The 19,622-nt window shown below is 44.2% G+C and overlaps 1 protein-coding gene across 1 annotated transcript; it reads right to left on the bottom strand.

Annotated features, from left to right (window-relative positions):
• Positions 1 to 10,240: 10,240 nt before the first annotated feature.
• On the bottom strand, positions 10,241 to 19,589 carry HAUS2 (HAUS augmin like complex subunit 2). The gene is made up of 6 exons (XM_066638025.1): positions 19,329 to 19,589; positions 15,774 to 15,866; positions 14,345 to 14,414; positions 12,360 to 12,492; positions 11,614 to 11,722; positions 10,241 to 10,733 (listed from the first exon to the last, which is right to left on the bottom strand). Exons 1-6 carry the CDS (start codon positions 19,530 to 19,532, stop codon positions 10,575 to 10,577), a joined length of 768 nt encoding a protein of 255 aa, XP_066494122.1. The 5' UTR covers positions 19,533 to 19,589; the 3' UTR covers positions 10,241 to 10,574.
• Between the last annotated feature and the right edge of the window lie 33 nt (positions 19,590 to 19,622).

Genomic DNA, 19,622 nt, shown 5'->3' with positions numbered 1-19,622 from the left:
CCCCGCCGCAGTCCGAGCCCCGGCTCCACATCCCCGGCCCCGCCGCGGCCGCCGCCCAGCGCGCCTCCCCGGCTCAGCCTCCCGCTGCTCCGCGCCCTGCCCGGGCAGGGAAGCAGCGGCGGCCGCACACCCGACCCCGCCCAGCGAGGCTGCTCCGGAGGGGAGGGCAGGACGTGGGGAGTGCCGGCCTGCTTCTGCCTGCACGCAGGCTGCGTCTTCCAGGCCCTCCGTGGCCCCCTCCCTTCCACCTCTGCAGGGCCAGGACGGGGGGGGGAAGCAAGGAGGACGCCCTGGCTGGCCCCCTCCTGGAAGCCTGGCCTCAGGAAGGCAGCCCTGCTGTGGCTAGTCTGTGGAACTCCTTGCCACAGGATGCGGTGATGGGGATGGGCAGAGGGAGGTTCTTTTCCCTCTCGCACAACACCAGAACCAGGAGGCATCCACTAACAGTGGGTGTCTGTGGAACTCCTTGCCACAGGATGCAGTGGTGGTGATGGGCAGAGGGAGGTTCTGTTCCCTGTCACACAACACCATAACCAGGGGGCATCCGCCAACAGTGGGTGTCTGTGGAACTCCTTGCCACAGGATGCAGTGATGGTGATGGGCAGAGGGAGGTTCTGTTGCCTGTCACACAACACCATAACCAGGGAGCATCCGCTAACAGTGGGTGTCTGTGGAACTCCTTGCCACAGGATGCGGTGATGGGGAGAGGGAGGTTCTTTTCCCTCTGACACAACACCAGAAACAGGAGACAGCCAGTAAAATTGAGTGTCGGGAGAGTTAGGACAGACAAAACGTAGTATTTCTTTATCTAGCGTGTGGTTATTCTGTGGAACACCTTGCCACATGATGTGGGGGTGGTATCTTGCCTACTTGCCTTTCAAAGGGATTGGACAGACTTCTGGAGGAAAAGTTCATATCAGGTTACAAGTCATGACAGATATGGTTTTGGAAGAATGGAAGGTGCAAGGGAGGGCACCAGGTTGCAGGTCTCTTGTTATCTGGTGTGCACTCTGAGGCATCTGGTGGGCCGCTGTGAGATACAGGGAGCTGGACTAGTTAGGCATTTGGCCTGATCCAGCAGGGCTTTTATGTTCTTACAGGAATAAAACTGAATGTCAGGAGAGTTAGAACAGACAAAATAAAATATTTCTTTACCCAGTGTGTGGTTATTCTGTGGAACTCATTGCCACATGATGTGGGGTTGGCATCCAGGCTAGATGCCTTTAAAAGGGGACTGGACAAATTTCTGGAAGAAAAAATCCATCACCAGTTACAAGGCATGATGGGTATGTGCAGCCTCCTGGTTTTAGAAGTAGGCTACCTCAGAAAACAAGATGCAAGGGGCTCTATGGGGTGACCTGCTCCCCGTCTTCCTTGATTGGCTAAGGGGGGGGGGAGAACATGAATGAGATGTACAAAATTATGTAGGGTTTTGGTAGAGTGGATAGAGGGATGCTCTTTTCTCCCTCACATAACACCAGAACCAGGGGACATCCACTAACATTGAGTGTCCAGAGAGTTAGGAAAGACAAAAGGAAACAGCCAGCAGAACTCCTTGCCACAGCATGTGGTGATGGCATCAGGGCTAGATGTCTTTATTAGGGGACTGGACAGATTTCAGGAGGAAAACTCCCTCACAGGTTACAAACTCTGATGGGTATGTACAGTCTGAGATTAGCTGGTTGCGCATCATGAGGGCCAGGTAGGAATTTTTTTTTTTTCCTGTCATCCAAATTGGCTGTGGATGGCAGTTTTTTTGCCTATCCCAGACTGGCAAGGGAGGGAAGGTGTGTTCAGTAGGTTTCATGCATTAAAAATTGGTCACTTGTGTTAGTAAAGTGACCCAAGTGAAACCCAAGTGCAGTCTTGTGTCTTTGTTGGAGGGTGCAAGGGTAAATAAAATGCCAGATGCAGGGGGGAGTGGCAGTGAAATGCAAGTGTCTTGTGGTGCTCCCTGAGTCCATCACAGGTTGCATACTACAATGGGTATATGCAATCTCTTGATTCTAGAACAGGGGTGTCCAAACATTTTGGCATGAGGGCCACATTATCTCTCTGACACTGTGTTGGGGATAAAAAAAGAATTAATTTACATTTAAAATTTGTATAAATTTACATAAATGAATTTATTAGAGATGGAACTTATATGAATGAATGAAGGTCTTGCAGTAGCTCAAGGCCTATAAAAGGCCTTGCACAAAGCAAGATCAGCCTTTCCTTTGCTGCCACTGCTGCATCACAGATGTGAAACAGCAAGTAGTGGAGGGAGCCCTCATCCCACAGCTCAGGTGAGAGGTCAAACAGTCATCCTCATGCTGAGAGCAGTTGCGTTGGGCCAGCATGGGCTCCAGCAAGTCTCCAGAGGGCCAGAAGCTCATTGGAGACTGGGGGCTCTCCAAGGGCTGGATTGGGAGCCCCCGAGGGCCGCAAGTGGTCTAAGGGCCAGGGTTTGGGCAACCCTGTTCTAGAAGTAGGCTACCTCAGAATGCCAGGTGCAAGGGAGGGCACCAGGATACAGTTATCTTGTGGTCTGGTGTGCTTCCCTGAGGCATCTGGTGGGCCACTGTGAGATACAGTTGGGCATTTGGCCTCATCCAGCAGGGGTCTTCTTATGTTCAAAATAACACACATGCTAAACCAGTAATGGCACCCACATTTGGAGGTTCCATTCAGAATGGGTGTTAAGGGGAGAGGGAACCACTGTGTGTTCACAGTTTGCTTTATTATAGTACAGTGGTTGGTCCCCAAACCTTTTAGCACTGGGACCCACATTTTAGATTGACTATTGGGACCTACCTAGGTTTACCAGACTTTTAAGAAAAGGAGATATAGAAATAAACAATAATTTATTTATAAGTAAAACCAGAAAAAGACCCTCATATATTTATCTCCCTATGTCTCCCTGAGGTATTTGCAGGGTAATTAGCAGCTATAGCAGTGGTTCTCACACATTTAGCACTGGGACCCACTTTTTTAGAATGAGAATCTGTCAGGACCCACCAGAAGTGATGTCATGACCATAAGTGACATCATCAAGCAGGAAAATTTTAAAAAATCCTAGGCTGCAATCCTACCCACACTTACCCAGGAGTAAGTCCTACTTACTATCAGTTGTTAAAAGAATATACATAGTAGCTTGTTAAAAGTACAGGTCCATCACATTTCCCCAAATGCAGTACATATCATGGTAGCATCAAGTCTAATATATTAAAAATAAAATTTTGAAACGAATGGGGACCCACCTGAAATTGACTCGTGACCCACAGTTTGAGAAACACTGAGCTACAGTATCTGATTTTTGGAAAACCTCAGAGCTTGAGGCAATTCATTATCTGATTTTTACATCACCCTTTGGCAACCCACCAAAAATCAGGAACCAACCCACAGTATGGGAACCACTGGTATAGTATGTCAAGTGATGGGGAGTGGGTGGGAGGACTGATTCTTGCATGGGCTGGCTGGCTTGTTTCCTTTCTTAGTTTGGAATCATCCTGACACAAATTTAACCTTCAGGTTAGTTTATTCTGACCCATTGTATCCAGTTATCTTTATACTCCAGTGGCCTTCAGCAAGCAGCAGGAATACAATCCACTATTTAATTTTTAATTTTACAAAGTAAATAAAAGCTTTTCATGCTTGCAGATTACATCTAAAGCTTACTCATATTAGGAAAGGTTAGAAGTTATGCCCCCTAGTGACAAAGAAGTGGTTTCAAAATGATTCTAAAGCACAGTAGATGCTTTAGGCTAACTTTCCTACAAAGTTCATTGTACGTAAGTTATCAATTCTTTGCTGTTACCACTTGCGAGAAGTTGGGCCACTTTGATTGGGCTCCCTATTCTTGGTGGCATAACACATTACCAGATTTCCTTTGTTCTACACACATCACTAATACTCAAATGAAGTAATACAAACCAAGCAGGAACATAAAAACTAATTGCCTTTTACACATCTAATCACTCAAAGGTAATATAACCCGAACATTTATTTGCAATGCCCAATGCAGAAGTTTTGCCCTACACATTTTAATTGCTTTCATTATATTTTTATAGTTCTTTAACCTTTTCAGTTGCAATGTGCATGTATCAGTTCCCAGTTTAGTTTTCAGGAAGATCTACAATTTCTAGAACAATTACTTCTAGAGGTGTCTGTTTCCAGTGAGTAAGGTAAGATTACAGCCTAGGCCTTACTGAACCCAATGGGTTTACTTCTGGGTAAATTAAATAACACCATTTTCAAACCTCTACTTATTCCTGTAATATTTGGGACTCTGAGTCCAATCCTATTCATGTCTACTCACAAGTAAGTCCCATTAGAGTCAATGGGGCTTACTCCCAGGAAAGCTTGGGTAGGATTGGGCTGTCAGTCTTCTATATTTTGTGGATCTGAACCACAAGTGACATTATCAAGAAGACAATTCCATAGCAATAAGATGTCAAGCTGATTGTGGCCTCCGATTCAAGAATCAATACTCAGAAACATCTAGCCCAAAGTATGTCAGATTCAAGCTACAGTCCTGTGCACACCAAGGAATACGCGCCACCAAATCACCGCAGACACCTATCTATAAGTCGACCCCACAGATAAGCTGAGGGCAGGTTTTGAGCCAACAATCATGGAATTTTCTATGACCCTCAGATAAGTTGGGGGTTCAACTTAGGGGGGTGTCTGACTATAGTTTTGTCTGATTTTACCAGAGGCCAGATCCTGCAAAATAACCTACCACTAATTGTTACCTAAGAACTGTAGTCTAATTTATTAAAAACATAATAAAAGATCATAAGATACTTTTTTTCTTCTTTTTTAAATTCTGGTCTTCACCACCTTTTTGTAAACACTATGAGTAAGTGCACTGTAAACAACATACCAGTAAAACAGTGGTTCCCAAACTGGTATTCATGTACTCCCAGGGACACTCAACAGAACCTGTAGGGGTACTTGAAAAAGAATGGAATAATGACATAAAAGTGCAGGTTGTGCTCCAGAATGCTTTGCAGGGCCAGCAAGGCAGGAATAAAGGTAGCTAGTTACCTGTGAAAGCCCCACCAATAGCTAGTTTTTGGCCATCAATTCTTGTATGCACCAGTGATTGAAAACCAGCACAGTAAAAAAGCTGAAACATAATATGGAAAGTGATCAATCACCCAGAATTTCTCAGCACACTTCTGGTGCAAAACAGTGCAAAGGCAGAGCCTTCTGTTCTTCAAACAGATAAAAAGGGAAAACACTGTAATAAATACATGAGGTCTGGGTTTTCATATGGGGGAGATGGGGGCTTGTATTATTCATTACAAACATTTTGCTAATAGGAAGGGTACAATTTATGGAAATGCACTGCTAAGGGATATGCAAGTGAAAAAGGTTGAACCATGAATCAAATCCACCATTAAGGTGTCTGGTGTGTTAAGCCAGAAGCTCTACATACAGCATACAACCCATAACACATAACTGGGAGTGTGCAATTCAATTCACAGCAGAGAGATGCAGCTGCATATATTTGCAACCCTTTTTACTCAGAAGTAGACCCACTGCTTTCCATGGGTGTTATTCTTAAGTAATGGTGCACTGAATTGTAGCCTGGGAAACACTGGGATCCCATCCTGGTGTTTCAAAAAAAACAACACAGACCTGCTTTACAAGCATTTGCAAAGCAGAACCAGGATGCAGCAGAAGGAAGGAGAATAAAAGGTTAACACATTACTTCTAAGGAGCTGTGCCTGCCTGCTACTTGAGAAACTTGGTGCCTGCCTATCCTTGAGAAAGGAAACTGTTCAGAGTTGAAAGTCTTTGCCCTCTGATTGACCTGGAGATAAGATTAAGTGATAATTTGAGCTTGATTACTTGGCAAAAATCTCACATACTATAGGCCAGGGGTGTCCAAAGTTTTTGGCAGGAGGGCCACATCATCTCTCTGACACTGTGTCAGGGGCTGGAAGGGGGGAAAGAATTAATTTACATTTAAAATTTGAATTATAAGTTTACATAAATTAATATATTAAAGATGAAGTTATATGAATGAATGAAGGTCTTGCAATAGCTCAAGGCCTATAAAAGGCCTTGCACAAAGCAAGGCCGGCCTTTCCTTTGCTGCTGCTACTGCATCACAGGTGTGAAACAAGCAGCAGTGGAGGGAGCTCTCATCCCACAGCTCACGCAAGAGGTCAAACACTCACCCTCACGCTGAGAGCAGTTGCGTTGGGCCAGTGTGGGCTCTAACAAATCTCCAGAGGCTCATTGGAGACTGGGAGCTCCCTGAGGGCCGCATTGAGAAGCCTCGAGGGCCGCAAGTGGCCCCAGGGCTGGGGTTTGGGCACCCCTGCTATAGGCTAGTATCTATGGTAAGTACAACTTTATAATGAGAAAGTGTGCATAGAATCAAGATGTTACATTACATAAGTGAATTTACACATAATCTATGTGCCACCTAGTAAAAGCAGCATTGCAAAGTATTGGAACAATTACCAAATTGTGGGAGGAAGCCCTGGTAGAAGAAAGTTTCAAATGTACTTAACCATATTAATATTTGTTCCCTAATCCCCAATTAATCCCTAAACTACATGCATTTTTTAAAAGTTATTTTTCTATTTATATCCCACCTTTTGCATAATCCCTGATGGCTACAGATGCCCTGCTTTTGGGTTCTTTTGCACATATCCTCTAATAAAGTATTGCCTGATACATTCCAAACTAATCTTCCTGAGTATTTTACATCAGAACACATGCAAGTAACTTATCCACACTAAACACCAGAGATTGTGCCAGAAAAAGCAATTTTGGGGATCTGTTTCTTGCCACTGGAAAAAGGCAGTGTCTGTGGTGTTATTTAGTAGTACAAGGAACTCTCTGCTGCTTTGTCCTAGTGGCTAGAAGGCACAGCAGTTGTAGGGGACACTGAAACAACAAGAGTAGTGTGTAGCACCTAGTGATCAGTGATGGCCCTCTTCTGTGTGAAAGGTTTAGATCAGGGGTGCTCACACTTTTTTGGCTCAAGAGCTACTTTGAAACCCAGCAAGGCCCGGAGATCTACCACTTTTTTTTTTTTTTACAATGTTCACGCCATCATAACATATCACATTTATGTGTACAATGTATGTTGGTGTACCTTGAGCCCCACTGAGTATAACAGGACTTACTCCTGAGTAGACATGCCTAGGATTAGGCTGTGAGGCTGCAATCCTAGCCACACTTACCTGGGAGTAAGCCCCATTGAGTACAATGGGCCTTACTCCCTGTGTTTCCTCCCAGAGGCACCTGAAGGGGGGGTCAGCACTCCGCGATCTACCGGTAGATAGCGATCCACCTATAGAGCACCCCTGGTTTAGATCCTTGGAATGTGCAATGAAGAACAGGACAAAGGTGCTCATATACAAGGGTTCAGTTTTGTTTTAAAAACCCTGTGCCCATTTTTGGGCCACCCTGAACCCCACCCCCTTCTGTGCCTCTTTTCCTCCTGATTTTGTTGTGTTCTTTTAGTAAATTCCTGACTTTTTGGGAGAGGATAAAATTTGTTATCCCAGATATGTTTCAGCCTGTGCTCTGTTTTAAGTCAGACTTCTTGGAGTTTATGGAGCTTATGGCTAACCTGGGGAAAAGCTTTCCCAAGGTTGACTCTTTGTGGCTAGTTTCCTTCCCCTGTGTGGTGGCAGCTGAATATAACCAATTCCCTATTAAGCCCTGTCTAACCAGAAAGAGGGAGTGAGAAGGGGGCTGCAAAGGATGTGGCTGTCACTAGCCACTAGATGCTATGTCGATTGGGCATTCTGTTCCTCCCAACACAAGCAGTGTTGGAATGCTGGACTTCATGGAATTCACACTTCAACCAGACTATTAAAGACCCAGAAGCCTTTCTCCTCTATGCATCTAATTGCACTTCTCTCACCTACCCACTCATCATTTCACACATTCCTAAAATAAAATTTTTTTTAAGAATGGTGAAATAGCTGAAATGAGCCAACACTGCCATTAGTGTTCACAGCAAATGAAAGATTTGTGCAGTGAACATCACAGTGAAAAAAGAAAATGCATGACAGCATGACATCAAAGTTGCTACTGTACTGAATTACCGAATCCAGTATATAAGTTTAGAACATAAGAACAGCCCCACTGGATCAGGCCATAGGCCCATCTAGTCCAGCTTCCTGTATCTCACAGTGGCCCACCAAATGCCTCAGGAGACCTACATCCTGGTGCCCTCCCTCGCCTCTGGCATTCTGACACAGACCATTTCTAAAATCAGGAGGTTGCACATACCCGTTATGGCTTGTAATCCATAATGGATTTTTCTTCCAGAAACTTGTCCAATCCCCTTTTAAAGGCATCCAGGCCAGATGCCATCACCACATGCTGTGGCAAGGAGTTCCACAGACCAACTACATGCTGAGTAAAGAAATATTTTCTTTTGTTTGTCCTAACTCTCCCAACACTCAATTTTAGTGGATGTCCCCTGGTTCTGTTGTTGTGTGAGAGATGCTGGTGTTTACATTTTGCTTGTGGTATTCCTTCCTGAATTTTACAGGAAAAATGATGCAAGAGTGACATTGGAGAAAGACCAGTGAACTGGAGTAGTGGCCAAGTAAGCAGCAAGTCAGGATGTCCCCAGTTCAAATCTTACCTCTGTCATGAACTCACTAGATCAAGGATCTCCAAACCCTGGCCCAGGTTTGGAAAAGCCCTTCCCCATCATCACTGTGCCCAGATCTGCTTGAAACACATTGCTGCTGTAGAACAGTAAGAGCCACTCGGGACAGGGAGGGCTTTTTGGGACACAGCAGTTTTCAGTTTGGAGATCACTGCACTAGATCACTAGTTCCCACCAGAGGTGGTCCATGAGACCCTGAAAAGTGGTCCACAAGCTCTCAGAAAAAAAGATCACCTTTAATAACTTCCAGCCCCTTGCCAAGTGACCACTCCCCACAAATCATCAGAGAGGGGGAGAACAGACCACCTGCAGTCAGCTACAAAAGCAACAACTCACAAATTATAAATAAGTCTAATAAATATTACAAATTTAATTTTGCTTTTTTTTGTGCAGCAAGATGTAGGTTTGCATGTGGTCCACTATTCCAATTTTTGCATCAGTGGTCCATGGACTCCTAAAGGTTGGAAACCACTGCATTAACTGAACTTGGCCAAGGCACTCCTTCCCAGCTCTTCCTTTTGAAATACAGGATAATCCTTCCCTTACGGCAGGGGTTTTCAAACTGGGTGTCATAACGCCCCAGTCTGAGGGCCCTGGCCTCTGCCCCCTTAAGGGGAGGAGACAGCGACACAATCTCCAGGATCGCGTCGCTCAGGGGGCTACAAGGACTTGGCTGTATTTACTATAGCCTCCTGCAGTCTCCTGGGGGTGCGGGGAGCCCTGCACGACCATCTGCAGGGCTCCCTGAAGTTTAGAAAGCTAAAGTGCAGTGATTGCACCCCGCCTCCGTAAAACCAAAGTGGAGCACAATCGCTCCACTTTCACTTTAGTATTGGGGAGCCCTGTAGACCATCGCAACCCATTCCCCTGCTGCCTCCCCCTGCAAGGACTTAGAGCAGTTCAAATTCTCCTAGAGTTTGAAAACTGCTGCCTTATGGTGTTGTTGTAAACACTGTGTCAAGGTATCACTTATGAAGTACTTTGCACAAAGTGCTATACAAGTACCAAGCATTGTTAAAAATGCCAAGCATTAACTAAAAAAGGAATGTTCATTTTGAACAATTTGTTTTTAATTATAGATTTATACCCTACTTATTGATCAAAGTTATCCAACTCTGGTGGCTTAGGATGACAATGAATATAGCCCAGGAACCCCTTTGGCTGACTCTTCCACTCCCTTCTTCAGCCCCTGAAGAATGTGGCAATTGAAGCAAGTTTTTGAGGCAGGAAGGCAAGCTCCTTGCAAGTTACACAGCTCTCTGGTTGATGATGGGGCAGGTTCATCTTTCCCTTGCCATGGTAGTCATCCTTGGAGCCAGGAATGTGCAATCTTCCAGGCGATTTTAATCAACCCATTACTGAACTATGCAAGAGGAACAAGTTTAGCCATAGCCTAGGGAAACTCAGGCTGCAAACTGGTGCATGCTTACCTGGTAATAAGCCCCATTGACTATAAAGGACTTAGTATTGGTCACCAACAGCCCAGTCCTATGTAAGAGCTGAAGAGACAACTTTTAAAGTTTGGAGTCTTTATAGAAGAAGCTGGCTCATTGCAGTCTAGTATTTTCAATGAAATTCTGTATCAATGCAAAAATCAAATGCTTGTTTTTACAAATATACAATATATAATTTATTCATGTGCTGAAAATACAGGGGATAGGCACATAAAGATGAAGTCACTGCAGTAGCATCATGAGAGTGCCACATTAAAATATTCCTCAGAGGGTAGTTAGCTTTCAGCAAACTATCTAACATCTGCTGGTCATTTTCTATGCAAATCTAGTTCCATGTACAAATGTCCATTTCAGAAGCCAGATCCAAGTGACTGTACTTCTGAAAGCAAGAATAAAATGCATATCCATTTTATCTGTCATATGACTGCTAAGAGAGCTCTGTATCTTCTATTTTATTTTTGAGACAGGAGAAGACAAAGGTGCTACTCCAAAGTTATACTTCTGAAACAGGAATCTGATCCAACAGACATCCGGGAGTTGTCAGAGAAGATGTCATTTCGTTTGGCTTTCCACTGCAGTATTTGCTCTGCCAGCTTTTCTGTCTCTGTTACCAACAAGTCCACCTTTTCAAGTGTACTGTCCTGGAACATAATGGGGAAGTAATCAAAATATATAAAGAAATAGTTTTGCAAGTTATGTTAAGACTATCACAATAAAAGCTAAATGAGAAAGAATGCTGTTCTAGCCTCCAAAGGGAAGTGAAGCAAGTGTGACTGCATTTGGCATTCTGCAACATATACAAGGGCAACACACTGTTTTGGTGTACCCAATGGTTTCCAAACTTTCTCTGCTGGCAGCTCCCTTGACCTACTGCAGCAATTTTGAACCCTTTTCACATCATGGCACACTGAGAAGGTGCTAAAATTGTCAAGGTACACCATCACTTTGATGACTGAGAAGGCTCCGACTGTTGGCAAGGGGCTCACATCCCCTAATTGCCCTACTAATATAACTCTCCCCCAAACTTCTGTGGCACACCTGCAGACCATATGCAGCATACTGGTTGAAAACCACTGACCTATTGGGCCATTGGCCACAGCTCCCCCTCAGAGTTACAATCCTACACATTGTATAGGGCGACGGGTTTTGCGAGGATCCCGTGGCTCCCCGCCTGGTTTCTGCAGCTTCCCAGGGAGCCACAGCTCACAGTTTGGGAATCACTGGTGTACACAGATATGGACACTCTTATTAAAAGGAGAAGTTTAAACCAAAATTAACGATATTAACAAAATTAACAAAAGCACTCATCCTAAATGCTTCAAACACATTATCTCATGTTCTGGGCCTCCTTCCTAAGGCAGGTCAGTACTGTATTCTGAAACTAAGAGGTGGCAGCTTTTCTAAGGCAACCAAGGAAAGTATAGCTTCTATGGCAAACCAAGGAAAATCTAACTTAAGCTTCATCCTACAATATTCCCTATCAAAGTAAAGTTGCTGCCAATGATTATATAAGCAACTCACCATGTTTTTCATCGTTAGAGGTAGCTGTGGAATGCTTCTCACTGTAGTTAGATGAGCTTCTAGTTTTTCAATGAAGGCCACTGCCAATGCCAACAGTTCTACAGCATACCTGGAATTCAAGAAGTGAATGAAGGCAAGAGTATTCAAAGTTTTGTATTTTAGGAGACCTTTATGTTTACTGCCAGATCCTCACTACTGGGTTTAATATACCATTTAATTCAGACAATGAAAACCACCATCAGCCCAACCCGAAGCTGCACTGGCACAGCAGGGCTGCGTGACCAATGCCGTATCCAGCGCAGTTTTGGAGCAGGCTCAAGGTCTCCTTGGGGTAAGGGGAAAAACATTCCCTTATACTGAGTAAACCCCCAGCCTGTCAAATGGGGCTAAATAGCAGGTACAAGTTAGAGCACCCCTCTGTAAAGCTGGCAGGCCCGGGACGGGGGTTACAACACAGTATAGGCCTACTCTGCTGATCTTGCCCCATTCCAGGCCTGATCTGCCACCATTCCGCTCTCCTCTGCCCCAGAATGCTTCCCTACCCACCTCCATTTCACCCTCCTGCCACCCCTGGTGCATTCCTTAATTCTGCTGACAGCCACTCTTCAGGATGCAGCATTGGCAGGGCTATGCAGGCCTCCCCACCAGCACTGCTTGCTCTCCAGGTGCCACAAACATGCTTTAGAGTACTTTTTGCCGGTGGAGAGCCAGCTTTGGATTGTGTTCTGCATTTCTTAATCACACACCTGTGGAAGATAGCTTCAATAGGTAGACTTTCTTGACACAATGGTTTTGCTAGCCTCTGCCGTAGAGCCCTTTTCTCTTTCAGCAATGCTTCTAGATGACTGTTCATCATCTTCAGAGCCTGACATTTCTGAGCTATTAAAAAAAAAAATAGTCTGTCAAGCTTAAACCTGCATTGACATAAAAGTAGCTGTAAATTATATACATTGACAAACAGGCTGACAGAACAGTATGTTCATCTGTAGTTGTGCAATTAAACATATATGGCTCACACAGCATCTGAAGTATTAACTTCTTATATTGCAAATCGTACCAAGATATCCCATGGAAGCAAACTCCATAGCAAGCTGAAGCAGACAAAATAATAGTAGTGGTTTCTGGGAAAAGAGATAGAGAATACTGGGTTCCTAAGTGACAAGTCATGCAACTGAGTACAAGCAGCTGGGACAGACAATTTGTCTGCTATTCCCAATCTCCTGCAGCAGTGCAAACCTGAATTCTGTTTCTACTAGCTCTAATAGGACTAGCTGTTTTAAAAGTTATACATTTCTGGGAAGAACCACCAATGAAGTTGCAAAACACATTGGTTCCAAGGCAAACATACACACAGTCACTCTTTATGTGCAAATTCACTATATGCAAATTGGCTTATCTTCAAGAGGCAGAATTGCCACATACCTCTCATTATCTATGACTGTTCTCATTATCTTCGAATACTGCACCCGTTTACTCGGTGCAGCTATAAGCAAGCAGGCAAGGGTGAGAGAAATCAGGCAGAGGAGAAGAGACAGTGGACTCCTCATGAGCAAAAGGCAGCACCAGTGCCATGCCGGGGAAGGGGGGCAAGAAGAAGAGTCCTATACAGTATATGGCTGGTGGGGTTGCAATCATTGCATCTAGTACTCATTTTTTTAAGATTGGGTCAATTTTCTGCATCAAACAGTCATTGGTATTGGCCTGTGGAGAACCCTTGGACACAGTTATGTCTGCTTCCAGACTTTGTCCACCATCCTGGGCAGCACCTTGGGGAATCCAGCTGAATGGAGAAATCACCATTGCCACAACCTTCAGTGCATCAAGGGATACCAGCAACGAGGACGGTCAGATGTTAAACATGTTGATGAGCCCTTGCTATCACCCAACCCCACAGACTTCAAGATTCAGGTTCAAAAAGTTCATAGGTGATGATCCCCTGGAAGCTAACCCCATTTCCCCCCACAGGCTCAATGATTCAATATCTACTAATGTAGTATCCACTAGGTTTTCCAGGAACTTAGTGGATAAAAAGGACTGTAGTGAGAGACTTTTTAAAATTTGGCATCTTGGCTTTAGCTCATTTCAAACAAAAAAGTCTCTCTCCCAACATTTAATATATCACATTCCAAGATATTGGGACTTCCTACCTCCACTTTCTCTGAGGCATGTACAGACTGCCACATTTGTGCACTCCTAGTTTGTATGCAGTAAAATGGGGGAGGTGGAGGTATGATACCTATAAATGAGTTTTATTCATGTAAAGTATCTAATGGAGAGTTACTGGCTTCCAAATTCACTTGGTTAGCAGCCCAAGAATGTGCTTTTCTTTCCTAGTGTAATGCTTTGGCTCATTGCTAAATTTGCTTGTTGCTGTCTTTCAAATGAAAGGCATGGCTTTCTCAAGATGCTGCACTTCATGCCCAGTATCAACTTTAGCATTTATCTAATGCAACTATAGAATTACAGAACATACAGCCCTGTTTATTTTTGTCACCTTTTCCAGAGCTAACTATTTCTGTCTGAACTCTTGCACTTTGGTCTCTAGACACACATCAAACAATTGCTCCAGTATTACAGAGATTCTATGAGTTTTATTACTTGACCAAGCACCCTAATGGGTATACCTGTAACGGTACGAAGACAGAAACTTGGAAAAAATTAAAGTCTTAAATTCCAACACTGACTACACCTGGAAGAGCAGACAATAGTTTTAAAACAATGAAGCACTTACTCAGGTAAAACGGATGAGTAATGTCTGCTGTATCTTTTTCTGTCTGCAGAAATTCAAGTTCCAGGTTAGTCTATAAACAATGAAAGTTATTAATGTATTAATATTTATATACTTCTATTCAACAAAGGGTGCAAACTTAACCTATTTTCCAGCACCGACATAAGGGCAATGCTGCTCTGAGGGAAGGGAACAAACACTCCCTTACTTTGAGGAGGCCTCTGTGAGTGCCACCCACCTGCAGGATGCAGCACACATCCCACTACAACAGCTATGCCAGTGCTGGAAAGTGGGTTAGGATTTGCACCAAAAAATATTCAAAGTGGTTTACAGAGAAAAATTAAATAACTAAGGCCCAAATCCTAACCCATTTTCCAGCATTGGCATAGCTGTGCCAATGGGACATGTGCTGTATCCTGCAGTTGGAGGGGCACTCACGGAGGCCTCCACAAAGTAGGGGAATGTTTGTTCTCTTACCTAGGAGCTGCATTGCCCTTATGACAATGCTGGAAAATGGGTTAAGATTGTGCCCTAAATGGCTCTCTGCAGCAAAAGATGCAGTTTAAAAAGATGCAGAAGAACCCAATACTGCATGTGAGCTAAATTTATAGCTGAACATTACCAATAAAAAAAGATCTGCCCATCAACATACACAAGCAAATGTGTGAGTTTTTTTTGTTTTGTTTTAAGGAAACAATGTCTGTGTTTGGAAGGGCCACTAAAATATTCTGTAACAAGTTTTTAGAGGGGTTTGCTATGCATTTGCTCATTAAAAAGCCATTTCTCCTTAGAAAGTTCAGTATGCCAATTCTTCTGCAAACAAAAGAGTATAACCATCAGAATCATATCCTCTTCTCTTTGTCAGTGTCAGCTGTTAAACAGAATACAAGGAAGTGATTTTTTCAGACACTGTCCCGATATGTTCTAGCCTGATCACAAACTTATACAAAGGATTGTCAGGAGTGAGTCTGTTTTCACAATCTAAATTACTGTAGTTTACTGTACTGTTCTGTAGCCATTGTATTTTAGCCATTTTAAGTGAAGTTCCTAGTTAGTGGAATTGGCAACAGCCAAGCTGTAGAACTATAAAAGAGTATATCCCTGGAGGATGAAGATGAAAATGCTCAAGAGGATGAGATACAATAGTTATTCTTTAATAAAAGAATGATTTTCCACCACTTCAGATATTTTGTGCACACAAAACCAACAAGATGGCAGAGAATGTGGGCCCATTTAGGCTAAAATATTTATACAAGTTTCAAACCTCTGCATTTGTGTACTTGATAGTGAGTATTTGCTCTACGTTCTCCTTTTTAAGATAATTTGCAAAACGCTATTCCACCAGAATGAAATAATTTAATATAGTCCAGAGAACATGGTATCTATGATTGCTTTTATCACCAATAAAACTTTAGTTGAATGATTATTTTACCTGGCCAAGTTTAGCTCGGATGTCTGCAATTTTCTCTTTCACTGAGAGCCGAATTAAACACGGAGCTGGTTTACCACATATATCCAGAACTTCCTGGTAGGGAAATGAGAGTTCATCATTAAAACAAGCAACTAAACAGTCTTGAGATTATTTTGTTTAAAAGGTTTATATCCCACTTTTTAGAAAAAGATCAAAGTGGCTTACAATATTAAAATACATTAAAAATATTATAAAATAGTCAATTACAAGAGCAATAAATAGGTAATTAAATAGCAGCCAGCATAGTGCAGAGAACATATTACTTTAAAATATGTAATCATGCAGCATACAATTTAACTTAAAAAAAAATCAGCACAATAGACAGAAATCATCAGCAGGGATCCAATTCCAAAGACAGTAGGTTGCATCCTAAATCTCATGTCTGTAAACGAAGGGAGAAAGAGGAATTTTAATCTACCCATCTGCTTCTGGAGTACCCCCACCAACTCTCTAGAATGGATTTTTTTTTGGGGGGGGGGAGGTGGCTGCTATGTTGAGGGTAAGTCAGGACACTTACAATCTTCCTGATGCTCATGTTCCTTAGGATACAACTTTCTATTTTGGAAGTAGGCCCCACAATCAGCAATTTCTCCCTCCGCCCCAAATGATTACAACCCAACGTATAGCAATGCAACACTTTGCACTAAATCTTTTCCCCAGTGCTAATAAAATAGAGAACAAAATCAATATCAGTTCAATTTGGTTATTTCTCTTGTTCCCATCCAAGTAGAGGGATCAATAATACTGGAAATGTTAGTGCTGCAAAGCATTAACAGCAGCAAGGAAATTTTGACAACCTGTTTTGTAAACCTAGCACAATTCTTGGCATATTTCTAAAATAAATATTTGCAAAGATAAGGAAAGTCAAACAAAAGAGATGCAATCAGCATCCAACTAAAGATTTACATTTGTCCATCATGGACTCTTTGCTCACAACAGGAGAGGAAACTGAACGCTTTCCACATGCGCTGCCTCCAATGCATCCTCGGCATCACCTGGCAGGACAAAGTTCCAAACAACACAGTCCTGGAACGAGCTGGAATCCCTAGCATGTATGCACTGCTGAAACAGACGCCTGTGCTGGCTCGGTCATGTCGTGAGAATGGGCAATGGCCGGATCCCAAAGGATCTCCTCTATGGATAACTTGTGCAAGGAAAGCGCCCTACAGGTAGACCACAGCTGCGATACAAGGACATCTGCAAGATGGATCTGAAGGCCTTAGGAGTGGACCTCAACAAGTGGGAAATCCTGGCCTCTGAGCTTCCCACTTGGAGGCAGGCTGTGCAGCATGGCCTTTCCCAGTTTGAAGAGACACTTGGCCAACAGACTGAGGTAAAGAAGGAAGGCCCATAGCCAGGGAGACAGACCAGGGACAGAGTGCACTTGCTCCCAGTGTGGAAGGGACTGTCACTCCCGAATCGGCCTTTTCAGTCACACTAGATGCTGTTCCAGAACCACCTTTCAGAGCGCGATACCATAGTCTTTTGAGACTGAAGGTTGCCAACAGGTACTTTAGGGAATGTTACCCCAGTGCAGTTGCATAAATCGCAGAACTGTCAGCTTCTCTCTCTACCTTAGATCAGCAGTATTTGGAGAGGAAAAAAATGCTCATGGAATACTTGGTGGCAAGCCACTTCTTGTGTTCCCCTTAAATTTGAAAAAGATATACAGTGGTACCTTGCATAACGAATGCCCCGCGCAGCAAAAAACCCGCAGAACAAAAGCGGTGCGCGAAGTTTGGTAACTCGCATAACGAATTTTTATGACTTATGGTTTGCATAACAAAATTTTTTTTTTATTGTCCTGGTTTGTCTTAAGGGGGGGATCTTCATGTCCCTTTATGATCCCGTCCACCCTAGTAAGGGGCGGATCTTCATGTCCCTTTATGAACCCGTCCACCCTAGTAAGGGGCAGATCTTCATGTCAGCTTGCTCCCAGGAAAGTGTGCACAGGATTACAGCCTTCAAACTCCCCACTCAGCATCCCCCCATCGCTCATTCACCCTCTCACTGCCCCATTTTCTTCACGTTTCCCCCCATGATCACGGCAAAAGCAAGCAATTGAGTGCAGCTGCTGTGTCCTCCCCAGCTTAGAGCACAATCCTGTGTGTGTCTCCTCAGAAGTAGGAAAGTGTGCACAGGATTACAGCCTTCAAGCTCCCCACTCAGCATCCCCCTGTTTTTGAAATCCTCTACAGTATGTATGCCTTTAAAGTGCACTTAATAAACACTTTGTAAACCAAATTTGACTTTGTTCTGACTTTTCTTGCCCATAGGAACGCATTAATTAAATTTAAATGCATTCCTATGGGAAAACGCGCTTCGCAAAACGAAAAACTCGCATAATGAAAGGACTCGCGGAACGGATTAATTTCTTTATGTGAGGCACCACTGTATAGGGCACAATCCAGTCAACACAGATTGGGACACAGGAAACATAACTGATGGCTGGGTGAGTGGAATGTCTGTGAGCACATCCCACATCCTTGTTCATTCCTCCATGATGTGTATGTGCAACCTCCTGATTTTAGAAATGGGCTATGTCAGATGCAAGGGAGAGCATCAGGATGCAGGTCTCTTGTTATTAGGTGTGCTCCCTGGGGCATTTGGTAGGGCCGCTGTAAGATATAGGAAGCTGGACTAGATGGGCCTATGGCCTGTTTCAGTGGGGCTGTTCTTATGTTCTCCTTTGCAACATCCTCTGAAACACAAGTAGCTTGTATAGAGGACAACAGTGCTGGAAGGGGACATGGGAATCATGCACAGACCTCCAATATCCCCATCACACCAATGCATGCAAACAGACTATGAATTTCTTTAAATGCAGAACAGTTGAGCCACACTGGAGCTCTAACTGTCAAGTCAAGCCTCCCACCGCTGTCTGTTGTGTCATGTTCCTAGGGTCACCACCACTGGTGGTCCCCATACCACTAATTGAGAAACACTGATCTACCTAACTGGACAAGGGGCTGAAACAGGGCCTGGGAGAGGGAGCCAACTGAGCCAAGCCTACAACCACTGTGTGTTGTGCCCTGTTCCTGGTCTCCCTGCCAGGCGGAGGGCACCTGGGAGTCCAGTGAGCCCCACCAGGCAGCAGCTCAAGGAGCACCAGTGGCCATACCCCTGGTTGAGAAACACTGCCCCAACTCTTGGCAATCTAGTCCAGACACACACACATTTTATACACACACTTTATACACATAATGCATATACACATAGTTTGCACACACACCTGCACACTTTATACATACCCTCATTTTATATATATACACACACACTATATATACATGCACACATATACATGCATGTGTAAACACACATTTTATACACACCCTCACTTTATACACACACACTTTATACATGTGTAAACACACACTTTATACATACCTTCATTTTATACACACGCACACACACACTTTATACATGCATATACACGCAGACACCGACACACACTTTACATACGAAGACACAGGAGACGAGGACTGACGGGTCGGGCAGCCAGAAGGCGCCCCTCACCTGCGAGGCGAGGCCGACGGCCAGGCAGCGCGCCAGCATCCCCCCCGCCGCCGTGGGCTGCAGGGGCTCCCAGGGGTTGGAGCCCGCCATGACGGGCACGACGGCCAGCGGGGCCTCCGAGTGCGCCTCCCTGCGCAGACCGCGCCTGAGGCGGAAGCTCCACCTCCCCTCCAGGCCGGGCGTGGAAAGGCGGCCAGCCGCCATCTTGGCCGGTCTGCCTGTCCTTCCACCGCGCGCTTTATGTACATCCGGCCATGCTGGGTGTGGCAGCTGGCGGCGCCGCCATCTTGAACT

Source organism: Tiliqua scincoides, chromosome 1 (genome assembly GCF_035046505.1).
Source record: "Tiliqua scincoides isolate rTilSci1 chromosome 1, rTilSci1.hap2, whole genome shotgun sequence".
NCBI classification, from domain to species: domain Eukaryota; kingdom Metazoa; phylum Chordata; class Lepidosauria; order Squamata; family Scincidae; genus Tiliqua; species Tiliqua scincoides.
This window is presented reverse-complemented; position numbering and strand designations above follow the sequence as displayed.